This window comes from Barbus barbus (genome assembly GCF_936440315.1).
Source record: "Barbus barbus genome assembly, chromosome: 5".
Classification (NCBI taxonomy): Eukaryota; Metazoa; Chordata; class Actinopteri; order Cypriniformes; family Cyprinidae; genus Barbus; species Barbus barbus.
This window is the reverse complement of record NC_136733.1, coordinates 35,680,642-35,702,994: the sequence shown is the minus strand read 5'-3', so window position 1 is coordinate 35,702,994 and position 22,353 is coordinate 35,680,642. Positions and strand designations below refer to the sequence as shown.

The following is a 22,353-nucleotide window of genomic DNA, read 5'->3' as shown; positions in this document are numbered from 1 at the left end:
AGTTTATACTTTTTAGCAATAGCAATCCTTTTACTATAATTATTATAAAAACCTGCCACTTCAGGTTGTGGTACACAAGTCTTTTTAGAAGGTAAACGTAAAAATGTTGTAATAAATCAAGATGAACACTTACAGGACTGAAATAACTAAAATATGAGTATCAAATACGATACATGAGGCTTTAGAGGATTGTACATTTCTAAATCGTCATTGTATTGCATTATATATTTTTCCCCTCACAATAAAAACTATAGAGCTTTGATCATAACATTTTGCATTTAAATATAATTTTACTAAGACATGTTAATGGGAGATATAGAGTGACAACTTATAATTTCATGCATTTTAAGTAGTTTGCTTGACTGTTTTAAAGATTCATTTTTGCATTACAAGTTGCCGAAATTCCATCTTACTTTTTGGCCATATAAATATCAGCAAATGTACCAATTGGCATATTTTGGGCCATATGTCAGCTTTTAGATAGTTAAACAGTTACTGACAACATTACTAAAATAAAACACACTAAGTAAGATGTCAGTCAGCTGTGTCCCACATAAGCAAAATTGCAGAGACTAGGAAAAGCTCTGAAAGATAAAGCTGGCACCACACTTGAGTCCTGTCTATCAGCTGGCAAAGAGCACTTAAACCAGAGCCAAGAGGGGATGCCAAGCCTCTGGCAGTCTGTCAATGTTCTTCTCTCATTACACACAGCATGTCATGTAGTGCATCCTTTTAAAAGACAATCATGATCTTAACTTTAAACTCAGGGCATTTTTTGTTACAGATAGACATTACCTAACCATTACTTGATTGCAACATTTGAATATTTACATAAAACCACAAAAACTATAAAAGTACAATATAACATATCATAATAATTGAATATAATAATACACACAAATACTATATATTATATATATTATTTTTGCTACCATAGAGTTAAGAATGTTAAGATTGTTTTTTCTTATAATAAAACCTGATCAGGTCTGAATTGGAAAAAAATAAAGGTTAATTTACACGATGACTTAGATTTCCACTTTGGTGTCACTGTTATTAGATACATCCTGCTGTATTTCCAAGTGAGTCACTGAGACATTAAAGCTGATTTTAATGGAGAAGGAAAGTCTATCTGGTTAACTGACCATCATCTGAGAGGCCATTCTATTGTCCCAAAACTCCAGTATGTCACTGGATCCCAGTGCTCAGCTCACAGTATGGCTTGAGACTTCGGAAAGAGCTAGAGCTCATCATTGGTCACTGGCCCACATTCATTTATAATAGCCACTACACAAAGACTTGACCAATTTAGCAGCTTATAGTATAAATCTGAATTTACCTTCTTCAACCTGTACAAGTTCCTCCTTTTACCTTTATTTCTCTGTTCCAATTTTAACCTTTTCTTCTTTATAGGTATTAATGAGAACTCACTTTTTCCTCCAAACAATGTTTAAAATTTTTTCCAAAATGGAAATTTTAAAAAATACAGTAAAATCTCAGTCATGTTGTAATCCAATTTTGAGTAACATATTATTATTAAATATTATAAATCTAAAATGTTTTTTTTTAAAGAAGAGGAACTTACAGAATAATATATATATATATATATATATATTAGTGCTGTCAAACAATTAATCATGATTAATATACATAAATACAGTATATATATATATATATATGTATATATATATATATATATGTGTATATATATATATATATATATATATATATAAATGAGACAAAAAATTATCACAGCTTATGAGTATTTAAATTTTACTACATTATTTCAGCTGCTTTCTCCGCAGACATAAGTATATGAAATATTCCTGAATTACCTCAGCATCCATTGCTTTCTCCAAAGGAGATGAATTTTAATTCTCCTAGTATTGGTCCAGGGCACAGAAGTTTAAAGGGCCTTTAGTGTCCAGTTTGCCCTGGCATGATGGAAACTCAGGCCAGCAGAAGACACGTCTAGGGTGATCCACTTCACATTCTGTCCTGATCAGTTCAACTCGTTTTTTCTTTCTCACTCTTCTTCTCTATCTCACATCTTTCCATCTCTTGTTCTCATGAATTTATTTCAGTTTAAGCACCACTACTAAACTCAGCTCACGGTCTGCTCCAAGATGCTGAATGATTCATGGAGGGGCGGCAGGAGAAGATCTCATTCAGCACCTCTCCTCAGAGGCCCCTGCCCCACCATGTGTAACACAAGGCTGTGGAAACCTGAGCTAAAACCCTGCTCCCTACCCTCCTGTCTTCTTCTGCACAAAATTACATTGTTGGGGTCTAGTTACTGATCTTTGATTAGGTGGATCCCTTTTCTGCTAATTACTACCCACTCACCAACACGTGGCTCATAGCCCATTTGGTGTCAAATTGCCTCTATTTTATTTTTACAAACTGTTGGATGTGTAATCACTCTGACTGCAGGGACGGTCCGCTGAGGCTATGATGGAACCTGAGTCGGGGGATGTTTACCTTATTACTGTAAAGGTGTGTAGCCTCCCTTGGGCAATGCTTGGGTTCAGTTGCCCCACTTTCATCACTCATGTAATTTTAGTGTCAACTTTCATGTCTTGAGATATACGTTTCCATTAATCAGCTGACTCTAAATGAAATCATGGTCAATGTCATTGCGTAAACACAATCTGGTTCGTGAATTAATCGTTCTTTAACCGATTCTTTTCAGTGAACCGATTGAACCAGTTGACCGAATCGGACTGAAACGTTTAAAACAATTCTAACCGAGTAGTCCTGAGTACACTGCTACAAGAGCATTAGAATGTTGTCAAAATTACGAGATGATGTAAAAATAACGAAAGCATTGCTATGGACAGTTGGTACATCTTACCTTAGAGTTGAGGCAGTACATGTTTTGATGAGAGCAAGACAAAATTCGCGTCCTGTTTGGTTTGTTTGAATTGAGAGTCCCGAGAGAGAATGGGGCAGTGGCAGTGGTGCAGAGAGATGTAGCGCACTGTATGTGCGTTGGTGTCCAGCATTAGAAAAAAGACAAGGTCCAATAAGAGTTGAAGTGGGAGACTGCTTATTATGGCTGCATCACCTGTATTTATGGACATCCCACTATGAAACATGCTCTACATGGGCTGCCGTAGTGTCCTATTTTTCTTCTTTTTCTTTTTTTTAGTTTGAGACTGGCCTCATTCCCAAATGCTTAAGGCAGACTACAAAGTGTTGTGATCTAAATATACAGTGTGATTTGTTTTTTTTATTTAATATTTATTTATATTTGTAAAAGTCGAATGAAGTCATTGAAAATGAGTATTGCGTTGTCATTTTTAAACCTATTTATGGAACCTATTAATGTTAGGATTTGTCAAAATGTACATCAGAATTACTAACTGTACGTTTTGGGCAATACTTGAGGGTTGTGCTTAATAATATTAATAATAATATTACACATTTCTCTGTACTGCACTACTATCTGTCAAAAATTACATTTTAAAATCAAATTCACATTGAAATTCATATTTTGCTGTGTTTAATATCTTTCATATCTTACTGTAGTTTAAACCTTTTTAAAGGGATTAAGTTAGTTTTTAACTTATAGCTATAAAATGATCAAACAACACTTTTTTTGTTATTAAATTTAAGCTAAAATGAGTGGTAAGTCTATAAAATCACACTCTTTTCGTCCAGTATGACTAATGAAATACGTTCATTAATTGTATTCATTTATTGTCCAGATAATGTAATTATTTGCAATATAACAACATGTAGATGATTATTACAAGGTCAACCTCACAACAGGACAGCTGTGACCCATTTGCAATATAACTGTGCTATACAATACAAAACATTGTAATGTATAAAGTTTGATGTTTACACCCTCCCTGTTTTACAAAAAAATTAAAAATTCAAGAATAAATGGCATGATGTGTTTTCAGAGGGCTTTCCAGTCAACTGGCTTCTTTCCTGATGCTTTAAGCAAAATGTTAGTTTTAGAGAAGTGCCTACATCCAAAGAAGCCAAAATGTACTGAGTACGGTGATGGATGTGAAGTCTCAAGGACATGATGACGTTTCTGCAAAAGAAAAAAATACGGCCAGTCATATATTTCTTTATACTGTATTATAATGTGTTTTAAAGGTGCAATTAGTTGCAATTTTCACAGTAACTCTGAGTTATACCACTAGCAAAAGTGTCCAATAACAGTAACATTCTGGTGGTCAAAAATTCAGTGGCCTTCACGAAACAACTACTCCATGTAAAATAAAACTGCTTTAATGTCTCATTGAGTGTACATGATTTTTTACACTTTATGTGTAAACTTAGTTTAAAAAATGCTAAGTGCACTTTTATTCCTGATAAACATATTGACATTTTATAATTCTGTCTCCATTAACTTACTCTGTCGATCACTCTGCCTTTCCTCTGAGCATAGGAGCCCCAAAGCAGAAAGACCAAGCCATTGAGATTACTGCTGAGCCACAGAACCACAGCATCTGTGAAGATCTCCCAGCCTTGACCCTCATGAGAAGTGGGTTTATGAGCCCTCACTGTCAACACAGAATTCAGCAGCAGAACACCTGACAATGGAAAGAACATTGACACCTTGATGGATCACGCATATATACGGTGCTCCTAAATATTTTTACATAGTCACATGCGGTAGTTTTCATACTGTGTGCATTTATTTGATCAAACATACAATAAATAGATATATTGTGCAATATTATTACAATTTAAAATAACTATTTTCTATTTTAATATGCTTTAAAATTACATTTATTCCTGTGATGGCAAAGCCGAATTTTCAGCAGCCATTACTCCAGTCATACAATCCTTCGGAAATCTTTCTAATATGCTGATTTAATGCTCAAGAATAATTTCCTATCATCAGTGTTAAAAACAGTCGAGCTTTAGTGTCACAGCCCTTTTTCAAGATACTTTTATGAATAGAAAATTCAAAAGAACGGCATTCATTTGAAATGTTATTTCTTGTAATATTATAAATGTCTTGCTGAATAACAGCATTCATTTCTTTAAAAAAAAATCAAACTTACTGTCCCCAAACTTTTGAATATTAGTGTACTGTATGTTGATTAAGTACCCTGTTTAGCCCATTCTGTGAGGTCTCCATGACCTGGGTGCCGGAAGCCAACAATATCTTCCTTCAACTCCGCAAATATGTTTTCCAAACTGCAATAAGTGAAGCAGGTCAACATACAGAGTAGTCAATAGAGATGTACTGTAAGATATCACATGGTGAGATGATCAATAGATAGTCATTTTCACAGTTCAATACAATGTGGTACCTAGGAGGAGGAGGTTTAGGCCTCAGCACACTGAAGGCCAACCCATGAGCCTGACCTGGATGGTGATAGGGGTCTTGCCCAAGAATGACCACTTTTACCTGTCAACACAAATACAACCTGTAGCCTATTTAAATTCTCTGGTCTTTTCCTTTTTATACTGTATATTAAGGAACTTACATCTTCAATTGCGCACAAAGTTGTGCAATAAAACACCTGCTCAGGGCTGGGATAAACAGTAAAGCATTTCCTCTCCATCGTAACAAAAGACATGAGCTGAAAAAAACAGGAACAAGTTATATTTACTTATTTTGCGTCATCTTTTCATTGTCACTTTGGTGATGTCTCATACTAAGGATCACTTACTTTTGTAAAATAAGGTTTTGTAAATTCAGTCCTGATTTGTCTTCGCCAGCTTTCACCAACGGGTACAGGTACATTTCTGCTGGCCAGTCGTTCCAGTGCAGCGCGTCTGTTCTGCTCTATCTGATGCAGCTGTTCCTCACTGAGCTGCATGCTCTCACCACTAACTTGCTCTTTGCAGCATGCATTGTCATTTAAGCAAAGAAATTATAGGAATAGCATACACTTAGATACAGGACTGTTTATGAAATGACTGTATTAGGCACAATGAAGGAACAGGAAATGCAGGAGAAGTTTGAATATATTCTTTTTTACAATAATTACCTGAAATAGTCAGATAAATGTAGCTTGTTGAACTTTTTCAGACTCTTAACCTACCTTTTGACATGTCCAAAGTAAGACAAGTTGTTTCAAGTAAGACAGAGTTGTTGTTGTCTCTCAGACCCCTTCACAAATACTGCCGCATCACCGTTATTCTGCCATGTCATGCAAATGCAGGTTCACTCAATAATTTGCAAAACTGAAAGTGAAACTTCAACTCTAAACCCGGTTTCCTAAACCATGACTGTAACTGTTAACCAGAGACATAACATGATCTTGTGTTGATTAAATATGACTAAATTTCAAATCTGGGGGTATTTCTTTTGTGAATTTTTGCTTTTTATTTGAATTTTGAATTTTTATTGCTACAGCTATTATTTTAAAAAGGTAAAAATATTATAAAAAACTTAAAAAAGTATTAACATTTCTAAAATATTAACATTACAAGGGCCAGGCATTGATTGGTACAGAAAAATACATTTAATTCACCTTTGACCCTAGTTTAACCTTTTTGACTTGAAGGCTCCCAGGACAATGTTCCTTCTTGCATCTTGTGTTGCATCCCTTGACCTAGATTTGTTATTTTTTTGTTGTTGTTGTTGTTTAGGGACAACATGACGCCGTGTGGATTGTGTGAGACCAATCCCACTCTTAGTTTACCATCCTTGAGGTTATATTGATGTAATCAGAGGCGCACACCAGTCTAACCCGTTCTATACACTGTTGTAATTTAGTAGCCCAGTGAAATGAGTGCATTGAAAAGTTCATCGCAAGTGGCTTACAAACGCTGGAAAGACACAAAAATCAGGTAATATATGTGTTTACTTTTAAAATGTGTCTGGTAGGTATGATTTACACTGCCGTTCAAAAGTTTGGGATCAGTAAGCTTTTTAATGTTTTTTAAAGAGGTTTCTTATGTTTCTGAAATTGAACATTCAGTAAGAATTCAGTACTTCCTTATGGTACTTTTTCAAGTTCTAGATATTAAGTTGTTTTGAAACTTGCTTTATCTGTGGCCGATTATATTCTCATTAGTGCCTGGAAGTTTTGAGCATTGCTTACAATTACTACATACAATTATCTGTATATACTAGAGTTCAAAAGTTTGGGGTCAGTAAGATTTGATCAAAAGTCTCAGTAAAGATGAGACTTTACTGAGACTTTTACAAAATGTATATTTCAAATAAATGCTGTTTTTTGAGATGTCTATTTATCATAGAATCCTGAAAAAAATGTATCACGGTTTCCACAAAAATATAAAGTGGCACAACTGTTTTCAACATTAATTATAATAAGAAATGTTTATTGAGAGAAATTAGAATATATGAATGATTTCTGAAGGATCACTGAAGTAATGGGTGCTGAAAATTCTGCTTTGCCATCACAGGAATGAATTAAAATGTAAATTGTATTAAAATAGAAAATGTTTATTTTAAATTGTAATGATATTTCACAACATTGCTGTTTTTAATGTATTTAAATAAATGTAGCCTTGGTGAGCAAAAGAGATCTCCTCAAAAACATTGCAACGACCCCATAATTAAATTTATATTTTGTATTGTATATATTTTTTAATATATTTTAATTCCTTCCCTTACAGAGTGACATTATATACTGAATTCCTCCCGATGAAATCCAGAGGGATATCCATAATCCTTTTAGGGGTATTTCAGATGAATGTTTATTCAACTATTGCTCACATTTTTCACTATGAAATTTTTCAGTATACTAAACAATTTTACCAAGATAGTTGGTTGATGTTGTAATTGACTGAAGCAATGTATATTAGGTTAAATATAGCATAAACATGGCTTGATAATAATATATATATTTTTTTAAATGAATCAATCTTCTGTTCTAATAGGTGTTCTGGGCCTTGGGTGCTGTGTTTGAAGTGTTACTGGCTATATGGTGGTCAAGCCCATATTAGGCTGGAAATGGCTGCTAGTTTTCTCCACCCTTCCTCTAGTTGTCTTTGCTGCCTCCTGCTGTGTATGTATGGCTGTAACAATATTTAAACTGTTACTAGACACAAGGCTCATATTTATGCACCTTAAATGCAGATAGAATCCATGTTCATTCTTCTGTCTGATTGTGAATTGTGTGCATTTGTCTGTAGTGGTTACCAGAGAGTGCTAGATTTGATTTACTGAGAGGCAGAGAAGACAAGGCCCTGGACACTTTAAAATGTATAGCAGCAGCTAATGGGAGCTCTTTGCCTACTGGAAGACTTATAGCCAACACACAGGTATGTGGGGCTACCAGTACTTTTTGTTGACCAAGCTCATCATAAAATGTTCACAAACTAGATTTTGACACTTGGACTACGACCACAAATTTGAACTACACAACTGTTCAAAAGTTTGAGGTCGGTAAGATTTTGTATGTTTTTGAAATAAGTCTCTTGTACTCACCAAGGCTGAATTTATCTGGTGAAAAATATAGTAAAAACAGTGATGTCAAAGCTGAATTTCCAGCAAATATATATATTTTTTTTTCTTTTTCAGAATTGTGCTGATAAATAAAAAAATCCTTTACTGTCACTTTTGACTACTGACTGCAAACTTTTGACAATTAGTTGAAAATGTTCTGTACTCCTCATAGAAAGTGCCATCTTTTTAATATAGCTAGCACATGCAACAGGTTTTGAACAGTAACGAATGACCGTCATTTCTTTAATAATTTCCCATACAATTTAAACATGTTAAGCATGTGTTGTGAATTTCAGTAAAAAGTGTCTAATTCCAGCCACCAACAACTCAAATATGGAACCTCTGTGCAGTTTGGAGTGCAATTATCTGGCTTTTCACGATCATGTGGACCTTTTGTGGACCACCGTAGCAGAATTTCCAGGTGGCGTGACACCACAAGTCATTCTCTCCTCTCATGTTGTTTTTAGTTAAACAACTTAAATGCAAACATTGTTATATGATCTACTTATAAACTAATAGACACCTTTTGTGTCTTGATGTCATGGTATTCTGGTGACCCTGTGGATGATTGATTGAATTGGCAGGAGAAAAAGCATGGCAGTTTGTTTTTTATTGTTCTCTGTGTCGATTTTGCCACTGTATGCCTGCACACAAAGGTAAATTGATAAAGTCATAAAAAAATCTGTGCAGATTCTAATAAGGGTGCAAAAATAAACTTTGCAATTGCAAAAGTACGAAAAAGAAGGGTCTAAATATTTTTAAGCCACTGTAAATGTCTTTATTTTCATTGCTCAAGCCTGTATAACAGGGGGCTGGCAGGTTGCATATGTTTATACACCTGAGGTGAGGCTTCATTGTAAAGCGTCTAATTATGCTCAGTAGAATTGTAATTTATTTCTTGTCTTGGCCTCCTCAGGTTTTCCCCACAGCATCCAGAGCTATTGGTATTGGTGCAGGTAGTGGGATGGCTCGTGTTGGAGCTCTCATCACACCATTTATTGCTCAGGTAAAGCATTCCTCTGGTTTCATAAGAAGATGAAGGTGTATTGAACATGTACTGATGCTTTCCTGTTTGTGCCTGTCCCCCTTCAGGTCCTTCTGAAGTCATCTGTTTACCTGACTCTGTCTGTGTATTTAATATGTTGCTTACTGGGCACAGTGGCATCCTGGTTTTTGCCCATGGAAACAACAGGGCGGAGCCTTCAGGAATCAACGCAAAGCACCATGGAACAAAAAAACACGGAAAGGCCGCATGTCTCTGAGACAGCCGAGTCCTCCAGCAACACGTGTCCTTAACAGCATATGGAAAACTGAATCTGTGAAATCTCAGGACTAATAGTGGAAAAGGCCATAATGTATAATTTTGCCATATACTAAATGTTATGTAAATGCATTCTAAATTCAAGATTTTCAAATAAACCGTAATTAATTTCTTTGTATATATTATGCTCAAAAAAATCTGTTTGTGGTCTTTTATTCTTTAGAAATGTTACTTTAAGCTGTTTATGATGCCAAGAACTTTTAGTTGCATAAGTGTCAGTTTGTCTCCTGTTTTTCAAATGAACTCTACAAGCTTCTGGTGTAGTGCCGCCCCAGAAGCAAACTATGGTAACAGTAAACTCTTTCTCACATATTTGTCAATCGCAGCAAATTATATTATAGTAAACATAATATTTATGCATATTACGTTTCCAGAAGCTCTAAATACATTTAGCATAAAAGTGGGTTGTATCAATATTGTGACGTTTCCTCACAATTTCCATGCACCAACAGGCTTTAGTTGTGATACAACAGTCATGATTTACTTGCTGATTGACTGCAGGGGGAGGGATATAGTTGTTCTAGAGAGAATTTGATTGGACAAATATTTGTGTAGTGCAAGATGAGTCATCAATATTTTCAGTATTTTGTACTTAGATTTTTCTAGGAGGAGAAAAAATGAGCATGTGTGGCAATACCTGTGGATGCTGCACACAGGTGGTGGTTTAGAGACCCCCATATGATTGTAAAGCGCTATATAAATGCCTCATTCATTCATGTATAGAATAAGCCCACATTCATTGAAAATAATGTCTGCTAAATTAAAAAATTGGCAACGCTTCAGCTTTCTAATGCACATGGACTGTGGTATTTTGGGGTATTCAATTTGACACTCAGCTCCATTTTTGGTTGCTGAACCATACAAATTTCTCGTCGTCATAGGGAGGAAAAATCTGGCGATCAAGCATTGCGTTAGTTTCGAGATGCTCTACACTACATCATAGGGGCTCGAGCAGTATGTGGATGATTGGGTGTTGAGTCTGTATAGGATGCACTGTTGTCAGGGAGAAGTGCAAGTCACCTTCACGCGGTTGGCCCAGAAGCCCATATCTAACGCAGACGACCACAGAACTACACCAACCACGGACGGCGGTCCCGAAACAAGGTCCATTATGTCTGGCCACTAAATCAACGCTCCATCCGGGAAGATAGAGCACAGCCCGTTGTTTATTGGCATCGTTGGCGTGAATGAGAATTTGCAGAATCGCCGAGTTGGATGACAAAGCCGATGATGGGGTTATCGCTCCGCTAAATAGATTTAATGCGCCTCTGAATGCATTAACCCCGTCACTGGCGGGTGCAGAACAGGATATCTCGGACCGGAGCGCCTGTGAGGTTTCGGCTGAACGCTTTGCAGCACAGCCATGGCTCTGGTGACTCTGCAGCGCTCCCCTACACCCAGCGCCGCATCCTCAGCCAGCACCAACGCGGGGGAGGTGAGTGGAGGCTGACCGGCGGAGGAAATGCATGCGCCTAAACAGCTTATATTAGCCGGGCCTGTTGCTCGGGGATCATTTCTCCTTTCTAATGATGTGCAAATGTGATACAACAAGAAGTCACCGAGTTCTGCTCTGTGGATGAGCGCATGCTGAAGTTTTCACATTAGCGAGGAGGAGGTTGTTTTTAGGCAGTGTGGATGATGATGAAGGGGATTAACTTGACTTGCCCAAACAAAACAAAGCATGCCAGTGCTAAATTACGCTTCTCTTGTTGAAATAGTTAAATATATTTGTGCATGAGGTTGAAATATATGATAATTAATTTCCTTTAGTGGTTGTGTGTGCATGGTGCAATGAGTATTTCACTGTTTATCCTACCCTACATTCAATAACATTATCTTATTTGTGTGTGTGTTGGGGATAAAGTGGTAATAAATCGGCTATCAATTCAGCCATACCAAAAATATGCTTTACACCAGTAATATGATAGCCTACTTCTGACTAATTGAGCTTTTGGCAGTTCTCACTCGTGAACGAACCTCTTTATCATTTGATCAATGAGTCGAATCTTTTCAAAGAATCGGTTGAACTGATTCATTAAACCTTTCTGAAATTAAGATTACATTTGAACTGAATGTGTCAGATTGGTTTACGAGTAAACGCCTCATTTAACCGAGAATTAATGAGTTTAAAGTTATGTAATATTAAGTGCATTTGGGGTATGAATGATATAGCAGAAAGTTGTGTTACTTTATTTACCGAATAGTAGAAATGTGAAGAATTAAACATATTGGAATGTTTATTTTGAGGGTTTTATTATCAGCACACAAACGATACAGAGTGGGTTTTAATAAATACGATTTTCTTAAACTTTTTCAGAGAGGTAAATTACGTTTCATACAGTGTAATATGAATATAAATTATATTTAGCTTCTAAACATAAATTTAGTTTCACCTGACTTAACAGGGGCACATTAAATTACACTAAACAGCCTTAAAGATAAATAAGAACAACATGATGACTTTTTCTTTTTAAGAACCGGTTCTTTGAAACGAACTGTTCGAAAGAACCGAGTCTTCCCTTCGCTACTCACTGCAATGATGTCATTGAATAGATACTCTGCCTGGTGACCAATCATGGGACACATAATATTGTCATGATTTTGCTGTTCAGGCTTCTTAGAGACAGTCCACTAATGAGCTAGCCTACTATATCTTAAGCCCACATCCCTTTCATTTTGTGCCCTAAATCTATCCAAACTGTTTTGTTTTGCTTAAAGATAAAGCGTTTCTGTGTACTATTTAAAGAATTCATTTCTAGATCCATCTTATCAAACAGCTTTACCATAAATAGAGGCATTCAGAATTGATCGATATATGCAAAGTAATTTCATACAGTATGGGGCCCTTTGTAATTCCACTTTTGCTGTTTTATTTGGCAGGATTTAGGCAGTGATGATGATCGAAAGGCAAACCTAAGGTCGGTGCTATTTTTATTCATCTTATTTAATCTATTCATCCTTTTTAACTATGATAATTAATCTTAATTCTGGAGTGTCTTCATAATTGTATGTGTGGCCTATTTCAGCCTGAGTGAAAGTTTCCTCATGGTAAAAGGGGCAGCTCTGTTTTTACAGCAAGGTAGCAGTGCACAAGGGCCCAGAACACCCACTCATCATAAAAATGCAGGTAAACCACAACAAGGTCATGAGCAATTTGGTCATTTCTGATTATTGGGGGGAACTGTGGTTGGTTACGGCCCTGAACCACAACAGTAAAAGTGGATTTTCCATTAAACTTCTGCTACATTATGTTATCGTTGATGAAAATAGTGGTTTATTGTCCATAAAACTCAGATTTTTGTTCTTTAATTGCTCATTTTTGTTGTTGTTAAAGGGGATCTACCACAGCATCTACAAGTAATGATAAACACCCTCCGTGCCGAGGACAGAATTAAATTAGTAAGTGACGTACATTGTGTCTAGTACAATGTAGGAATGGCTACTGCTCACAATGTGCATACACCAACGCACACCATCTCCATCAACAGGTTGTTAGGTTAGAAAGCGGTTGGACGGACCATGTGCGGTACATGGTAGTTGTCTACACAAATGGCCATCAGGACACTGAAGAAAACATACTGCTTGGGATGGATTTTACAGATAAGGACAGGTAGGAATCCGGTCGCTCCGGTCATGATCCGAATGCATTCTTTATGCTACACTTATTGGTAGACACAAATGTTTGTTTGTTTGTTTGTTGTAGTAAAAGTTGCTCTATTGGGATGACTCTTCCACTTTGGAGTGATACCAAGATTCACTTGGATGGAGATGGGTAAATATCTCACTTCCTGTAAGGCAAAGGTTAAATCCTATTTATAGGTTAAAACCTATCCTTAATTAATTGTTTTAATTTTTTTTAATCTCCATGACTTGATTGCTTACGCTTACCATACACATAAAAACACACCATCTATCTTTGGTCACATTTAAAATCACTTTATATATGTGTACAGAGAATGACCTCTACAGGTTCAGTACGAAATAACATGTTTATATTCTCTGCATGTGACCTGGAGGCTATTGGCAGACGCATTTTGTAGAGAGAATTTTCCACTGGTTTGTGGTGTAAAATTGTTCCACTGACCAACCCCGGAAAGCAGCGTTGTCCTGCTGCCTGCTTATGCATTTCTGTATAATCACGAATTATGTCATAGTTCGTATTTTACATGCCTGAACTCCTCTCATCTCATCCCCCAGAGGTTTCAGTGTGAGCACAGCAGGAAGACTACATGTTTTTAAGCCTGTGTCAGTCCAGGCCATGTGGTACGTTTACTATTATGTATCCTCTTATAGTGTGTTTTTTTCTCTCTCTTTATGATATTTTAATAGTGTGTTCTCACGTACTTGATAAATCGTTTATGTTTGACTTGATGTATATTGCAGGTCTGCCCTCCAGGTGTTGCACAAAGCATGTGAGGTGTCCTGCAGATATAACTATTTTCCAGGAGGGATGGCCCTTACATGGGTTGGCTATTATGAGAGCTGCATCTCCTCAGAGCAGAGCTGTATCAGTGAGTGGAATGCTATGACCGATCTGGAGACCACACGGCCTGACTCGCCAGTCATGTTTTCTGATCAGTGAGTTATATAAGAGAGTATGCATCACTTCAGTCCATTTATGAGTCGTTAGTTTTTAAGAATGCACAAGCAATAGTAAGTGATTCAAGCCATGTTTTATTTTCAACATATCAATTACTGCCATCAGGGAAGCGTTATAGAGTTCCATTATGTAGAAGTAATCACTATAAGAATTATTTTATACCGGTATCTATTAGGATTTTAAATAGTAAATTGCATTAACTGTGGTTTTTTTTTTTTTTGGTGTAGTTGTTGTGTATTGTTGCAGCTTTGAGTCCAAGACAAGTTTCCTGTAAAGGACAATAAAGTATAACTCTAATTCTATATTTCACCGGATAGTGAAAAGTAGCAAATATCTTACATGCTAGAGCAGACTGATAAACTAATTGTGGTTAAATTAACATTGAATACTCTGATATGGTACTGACATTTTATTTCGGGAGCTTATTATGGGACTAAGACACTAAATGATTTAGCTTATATTAACGTTGTTTTTCATGTCATGCACAGGCCAACAGAGAGAGAGAGAACTGAGTGTATGATCAAAGCCAAACTCCGAAACATAATGATGTTTCAGGACCTGGAAAATATTACTTCTAAGGAGGTATATGTAATGAGGCTTTTGTGCCATGGTTTACATGAATGCATCAGCCATGGAAGGAGCATTAAACTGAATCCTTTCACTTCTGTAGATCCGAAATGAACTGGAACAACATATGAGCTGCAACCTGAGGGAGTATAAAGAGTTTATTGACAATGAGATGCTGCTTATCCTGGGCCAGATGGACAAGGCTACACTCATATTTGACCATCTGTACCTGGTAAAGCTTCCTCCAAGATTTCTCTGCCATCCATGTTTGATTCTTGTTTGCTCAAGATGTTTGCTTACCTAAAAAGCAAAGCACATAGTGTTAGTTTACTGATAGGGCTGGGAGGAAAAAAACAAACCTGCATGCATGCACTAATGCATTGCCCTGCTTTCTCAGACGATTCTGGATTAATCCGCTGAAAAAAAAAAATCCTTCTGGTTATTGACAACACCAAAACATTACAGATAAGTTCACGAATGGTAAGAAGGGCCAATCTGCAGCATTTACACTATGTAAACAAGCATACACAGGAGCCTGCAGATATGATTAACTGTCAAGATTAAAAAGGCTGGATAACAATTTTTTATTATTTTACTTATTTACAGTATTTATTTACACCTAAATCATAATTGTATTACACATGTTCAAAACTTGATCATTCTTGATCGCCTTTAAGTTTACAACAAAATGACATGGTTATCGACAGGAGCTTTAAGACTCTAAAACAAATAAAACTATGGTTGTTGTACATCTCATTCATTTCAGGGCTCCGAATGGAATGCATCCAACTTGGAGGAGCTTCAAGACTCTGGGTTAGTGCTGATATACATCGACCGACTGTGCGTTGTGTTAAAATAATTTGTATTTAACACAAATCAGCAGTAAACAATCTAACATCAGGTTATTTTTATGCAGGGTTGGATATATCCTCAATGTCACAAGAGAGATTGACAACTTTTTCCCAGGTACCTTTTGTTATTGTAATATCCGTGTTTATGATGATGAGACTACGGACCTGCTGGCACACTGGAACGAAACCTACAACTTCATAGTTAAAGCCAAGTGAGTTACTTTTCACGATTAGAAAAATATTAGAAATGTGTGTTATTGTTTCTGTCATGTGCTGTTTAACGCAATAAAGCTGTATTGTACCAAAAAAAGCTTTTTTGACGTGTATGCCCTGTATGTCTTTCATATAGGAACAACAACTCTAAATGCCTTGTACATTGCAAGATGGGAGTGAGTCGCTCAGCATCCACCGTCATTGCTTATGCTATGAAGGAGTATGGATGGTCACTTGAAAAGGCATACACTTTTGTCAAACAGAAGAGGAATATAGCACAACCCAATCCAGCTTTTATGAAACAACTTGCTGAGTACGAGGGGATTTTAGATGCCAGGTGGGAAAAGCCAAGATATTTAGACATGTTCTTTTCAATATAAATCTCTTTTTGCATTTGTATTCACATATATATTTATGCATACACATTTGATTACATTTTAATATGCGCATTTGTTAATATGCACATTTGTTAATCGTTGTGAATGTCGATGTGAGTAAAGTGAAAAGAGCAGCTTTAAAACAACATGAATTTCCATGTTGGACCAGGGTGGTTTATGCTGGTTTGGTGCTAGTGAAGCGGGTAACAGCACGGTCTTTCTAGAGGAAGATGTATTAGTTAGGCAGCCTGTTGGGGACACAAGCATCCAAAAGTCAACTTACTGGTGACCACATAGTCTTTCAAACATGGACTAAAGGGACCAAGCCTAGCTTCTTTTTATCTTGTCAGTTTTCTTTGACTGTATTTTCTTTTTTACACAATCAAGAGGTAACTGCTACCTTTGTTTCCTGTCATTGTAGCAAGCAGAGACACAATAAACTCTGGCAACCAGACGGTGATGAGTATTCGCTGGAGGGCCTTCAGGCTTCAGCTGCCAGTGGTGACCAGACTCCTCAATTTTCATCACTGCACCCTGATCAAGAGGAGACTGCTTGGGGCCACGGTGGAGCAAGTGCTTCCCCCTGCTGCGGAGAAGAGCCGACAGACCATCTCAATTACAACTACTACTTCCGGCGACTCTCAGACACCGCTCTGGACAGTGAACCCTCCACGCCAGTTCGAGGTCCTCCGCTTTTAGGCATGGAACGAGTCTTTATTGAGATTGAGGACGTAGAAAGGGATGCGTTGTTGGACGATGAAGGCTTCCCCATGGCTCACTTGGCCCTTCCTGGGGAGGGCACAGCAGCCCAGACCTGCGGCCGACTGGAGCCTATAGAGGACATGCGCTTGAGGCTGGAGTTTAGCACGGTGGAAGAGGAGGACGAGGAGGAAGCACAAAAGGAGGAGGCGGAGATGGCCGCTTTAGCTCGTGGCGAGGAGACGCCGAGGGAAGACGAGAGCCTGGCTAACTCGAACCGCTTTAACAACGAGAACGCCAACAACAGCAACAGGCTGGCCGGGAAACGCAGCTGCCCTTCTGGCTTTGACGTGAGTATGACGTCTTAGCTGTAGCGGCAGCTCTCCTGGCTTGTATGCAAGCTTATAGCTCAAAGAGCTCTTTTCTGTGAATCCATCCTAAACGCTTTACTTTCTCTAAAGCATCCCGTACTCTTACACCTTTAAAAAACCTAACCATGCATTCTCCCTGCCTGTGTGTATTCATCGGTTTAGGACAGTGCTAGCATTGGAAACCCCTACAAAGTGAAGCCCTCATATCAGTCGTGCCGAGACTGCCTGCGCCTGCCCAGCGGCCGCCGCTGCGAACGTCGCACCCATCGCCTTAACCTGTCACGTCACACTGGCCTGCCCAGTATGTCCATCCAGGCCCCCAGAGGACACAAATTCAGTCCTGTCTCCGCCAATAAGGTGCCTCCTCCTGCCCCTCTGCATCACATGAGCAGCGGGCACTGCCAGTGCATTCGTTGCTTCGGTCGAGCCAACTTGGACACTTGCCACAAGCAACCGAGCTGCGAAGACCTTCCTCAGGATTTGCGTTATTCCTTGGAGACGGAGGACAAAATGGAAGGGGAGGACGAGGGGAGCAAGGAACGCTCCAGCAGTCCTGTGACAGAGCTCGCTCTCCTGAGGCACAGTCTGGGTGGTGAGAGGCCTACGGCGGAGCTCAGTCAGGGGGCCCACCTGGAGACACAGCTGGTGAAAATGTCCGGTCCTCAGTCGGAACAGATGGACTTGAGCATAGAGGACACTGCCACAGAGGACATGGAAGTGGATGAGGGGAGCGTCCCCAGCTCGCACCCTGGCTCCAGTGAACTCCAGAAAACGCTCGCACCGGGCTCAGCCCTGACACGCAGCTCCAGCAGCGACAGTCTGCCGAGAATTCACAGAGGCCAGCCGGGCTTGGTATGTCAGCGAGCTCGAGAGATCGAGACCCGTGTGCGGCTCGCCGGACTGACCATGTCCTCCCAACTCAAAAGGTCTAATTCGCTGGCCAAGCTAGGTGACTTGGCCATCTCCACAGAGGACCTGACGCTGTCCACCTCAGTCTCCGTTGACTACGATGACCAAGAGCCGGCTCTTTGCGTGCAATCCTCTTGCTCCCCCAAGCTCTCTTTAACTCCAACTGTGTTGCAGAGTTTGAAAAGCTGACTCCAAGATGTCAGAACTGCTTTCTCAGTGAATGGGACCGATCCAGTCCTACAGCCATCGAGAGCGACCATGGAGGCCGATGCTGAAAGACACCTCATGAGAACAATCAGGCCAGGCTTGGACGTCCTTCCAGCAGCCCTTTACATAACTGCACTGCATTCTTCATGTGTCTGTCTGTGCTTTAACGAAGATATATATTAACGCATGCTCTGGCTTGGACCTTCATTAACGGCTTTGCTGATACGACTTTTCTTGGGCTTGCTAAAGCAAGCCCTACCTGTTAAGGTTTTAAAATACATGTGGCCCATCGATAGGTCGCATAATCAGACCTTTTTAAATTAGCAATGATTTTCCTCAAATATTTGTTTGATCTCCATAATTTCAACTTTTTTTAAACCTTAAAACCCCATTTTGTGCCATTCGGTTGATATCCTACTAACAACATCCATGATATGTTGCCTCCCGGTTTGTTCACCAGCAAATTCATGTGCTACTGCAAATGAACCAATCATGCAGTTGCGATAATTTGATAGCAAAAAGAGACAATTTATCTGATTTAGATAATCGTAAACCTTAAAGGTGCACATAAATGTGAAAATTAAAACGGTGCTATGGAATAACTAATCAGAACACTTGTTATATACTAATGATAATAGAAATTTTCATACCATAGAAATTACTGGTTGGAGCAAATAAGGTGGTAGGCGAGTATTTATAAGTTATTTAAAAACTGAATCTGGTTTAGATGTAGATTTTAATACATTTCCATGATAGTTTCTTTATTAAAACATGATCAAAATCTGAGCCCATACCATAAGATTAAAAAAAACAGAAATCCATACCTAATTGGCTATTAAAATTAAACACTCTAGTCCTGAATATTTAATTGGTAACTTTTTTTTTAACTTGCCTTCAAAAGCCGTATAGTTCCACAAACCTTTGTGGAAATTTTAATCAAAATGTTGCACCACAAAAGTACTTTAAGACTAAAGTTTAGCCAGAAATGTATGACTATGTTTGTTGAAGTCACAGTGTTATTCCAACCCAATAGTTACTTGAATGGCATCAACAAAGCCACATAATTATTGTCTATTTCCAGAGAAAAATGCAACATGAATGTGGTTGACTATTTGTCTTACAACACTAATTTGCTTCTCAGCTGGTGTTTATCAGATCAGCTACATCTGAAATGTGCTACTAGTGTAGCTCCTGTTATGTAATTTAGCTTAAGCTGTTTATTGTACAAATTGTAGCCTGTGATGTGCAAAAGGCTTTAGCAGCAACATATTAGTACAATACAGTCTTCAAGTTGATCAGAGGATGTTCAAATGTCTCACTATTATCCTTTAAAAGGTCCTTTTAAAGTGTCTCCTATATGAAATGACATCATGGCATCTGATAATGACAGTCATGTTCGTAAGGTATTAACATGCACAGTTTATTATAATATTGTGGGCATAGGGACTTGCTTGAGCTTGTCAATTTAATACCATGATGGTGTATGATATTTGTGAAAGAACACAAAGTTTGATTCGTGCTCCAAGTAAGTTTGCAAGTATTGGTTAAACTTGATCTTAATTATTTTGTCATATATATATATATATATATATATATGTAATTTAATAATTAATGTTATTGGTCTTTGTGTTGCATACTAAGCTTTTTTCTTCTTTTTTTTTTTAAATATGCAAAGTGGCCTGTGCAATAAGTGTGAGCAAGAATTTGAAGAGAATCTTCTTTATTTATACAATAATGTGAAAAGTAACTAGTTTTCATGAAAATCTGTGAGAAACGCACCTTGAGTGAGATTTGAATGAAAGGTAGTTTTTTCTCCATATGGTTCGCATGGGTTCAATCACTGCTGTATGAAACAGTTATGTTCTTATTTTTATTTTAAAGCTGTGAGACGTATTTCATGTTGCTTTTGTAAATTCCCAATGATTTAATATTGGCTTTTTATTGAATTATTTATTTTCCCATTTTTAAAAAATACATATAATGAGAATGTTCCCATTTCAAACTGCATATTTCAAACTGGAAGTATTTCTGCAAATCAAAATGATTACATTTGCCAAAAGAAGGCCTCCCAAAGAGATGGAAGTTGTAGTTTTGCGTTCCGCTCATGGCTCGCCGTACCTCCTCCCAGCTGCTGCTGATTTGAGTACTAGACATTTTGTTTCTTTGGACATGCAAGTGCCTTACCTGTTGCCATTTGCAATCATTTGTCTAATGGTTCTTTGGTAAAAAAAAAAAAAAACGCTCTTTGTTTCGCAGAGGTTTTGTCTCCACCTGTTTGCGGTCTTTATAGAGCAAAGTTTATTTTGAGAAAAAAAGAGCATATTTTGTGGCTTCTTCAAGTCTGTTTGTCTTTTCATTTTGATACTACATTTCATATTTGAATAGAGGAGACCAAAGTCATTTATTTATTGGCATGTTTGAACACACTAAGCTAACAATAAAACCAACTCAAGAAACTGGAAGATTGCCTTCAGCCCTAACTAAACAGATCTTAAAAGTGACTTGGAACATACATCATCTATACACTGTACTTCATTTTAAGTTGTGCTGCACTTTGTTTTATAATGTACTGTAAAGTTCATTTTAAAAAATAAATTGTTTATTGTCAATATCAGAAATGGGCCAGTATTGTATTTTTTATAGCAACGAGTGGCTCGGAGATGGAGAGAGAACTGTTGATGATTAGTCAAATAAATGCACCACACATAATAATTCACTTCTTGGTATGAATACATTTTCTACAAAATGAGAGTAAAGGAAATGACATGTAAATGAAGAAAAACTGTTGCTTTTCCTGACCTTTGAGTGCTGCACAGAAGGAGCTCTTATTGAATTAGGCAAATGTGATTCTGACATCACAAGACCAGACACAGGAGCAGCCCAGAGACTCAGGCTGGAGTCAGTTAAACAGACTAAAATAAGTGTTTTAGTCCAATCCAAAGACGTATCTGCATCACTGGTGAGGATTTTTCTCATTCTATAGGAATACATGAATACGGTGAGATATGCTACATCTGTATTTGCCAGTAATGTGATTTCTGTTGTACTGTAAATCTCTCCGGGCAGAAAGCATCTGCTAAAGACAATAAAAGGTTATCTTGCATAAAATATTAACACCTTTTTATTTTTACAGAGAAAAAAAATTAAGTATGAAATGCTATTTAAACTCATCACTGAACATTAAAACATGTTGGACTGCAATTAGTTACGATTATTTTGCATAAAACATGCAGTGACTACTGATAGTTTTCATTTGAATAACAGGCGAGCAATTCCAAGTTTCTTATAGCTCAAATGCAACCAGAGGGACAACCAGTTTAATATAGTCACGAGAAACAAATTAATTATTAAAGTACGGAAATTGTGTGCGTTGTTTATTTGAGCATTCAAATTCATTCACAAACTCTTTTGGGTAGGGCAATGGGGGAGCTGAACATAGAGAATCTGGTTTTATGGATGGCCCTTCTCCGCTGCAAGCTGAGGCCATCAACCTCAAAATAACCTATTAGATTTACTGCGCAGTGCCTGTGCAATGACATAAGTATAATATAAGCTCACCATTCATCCAGCAGCCCAACCAGTTGGGCTTTACCTCTCCAGCTGACATTCTCAGACAGATTAAAGTGTCAACACAGAGCACTAGACCCTTAAAATATCCCATCATGCTGAGAGGCACAAATGAGATGGCATATACTGATAATGTATAGCCATTTTCATTCGTTTACACAGACGGACCCACATTCACAAGCTGTGTCATGTACCTCAAATTATGCTAATGACTACTTAATATAGGCCTTCTTGAAGGCGGAAATTTATCCTCATTATTTGACTTTTTATGTCTACGTA

General features: G+C 37.7%; 3 protein-coding genes across 3 annotated transcripts in view; 1 reads left to right on the top strand and 2 right to left on the bottom strand.

Annotated features, from left to right (window-relative positions):
• LOC306869969 (CCN family member 1-like) overlaps positions 1-22,353 on the bottom strand; it is a 1,026,947-nt gene that overhangs the window by 602,781 nt on the left and 401,813 nt on the right. The window lies entirely within an intron of this gene.
• On the bottom strand, positions 3,676-6,167 carry LOC306869894 (uracil-DNA glycosylase-like). The gene is made up of 7 exons (XM_079416821.1): positions 6,018-6,167; positions 5,643-5,812; positions 5,457-5,552; positions 5,280-5,377; positions 5,075-5,163; positions 4,372-4,550; positions 3,676-4,045 (listed from the first exon to the last, which is right to left on the bottom strand). Exons 1-7 carry the CDS (start codon positions 6,025-6,027, stop codon positions 3,905-3,907), a joined length of 783 nt encoding a protein of 260 aa, XP_079272947.1. The 5' UTR covers positions 6,028-6,167; the 3' UTR covers positions 3,676-3,904.
• LOC306869877 (protein phosphatase Slingshot homolog 1-like) lies at positions 11,077-18,489 on the top strand (the record flags this gene model as incomplete). Its single annotated transcript, XM_079416805.1, has 15 exons — positions 11,077-11,148; positions 12,594-12,631; positions 12,740-12,840; positions 13,048-13,112; positions 13,202-13,323; positions 13,417-13,485; positions 13,911-13,976; positions 14,097-14,291; positions 14,802-14,895; positions 14,984-15,112; positions 15,647-15,693; positions 15,797-15,943; positions 16,081-16,281; positions 16,743-17,370; positions 17,554-18,489. 15 exons carry the CDS (start codon positions 11,077-11,079, stop codon positions 18,487-18,489), a joined length of 2,910 nt encoding a protein of 969 aa, XP_079272931.1.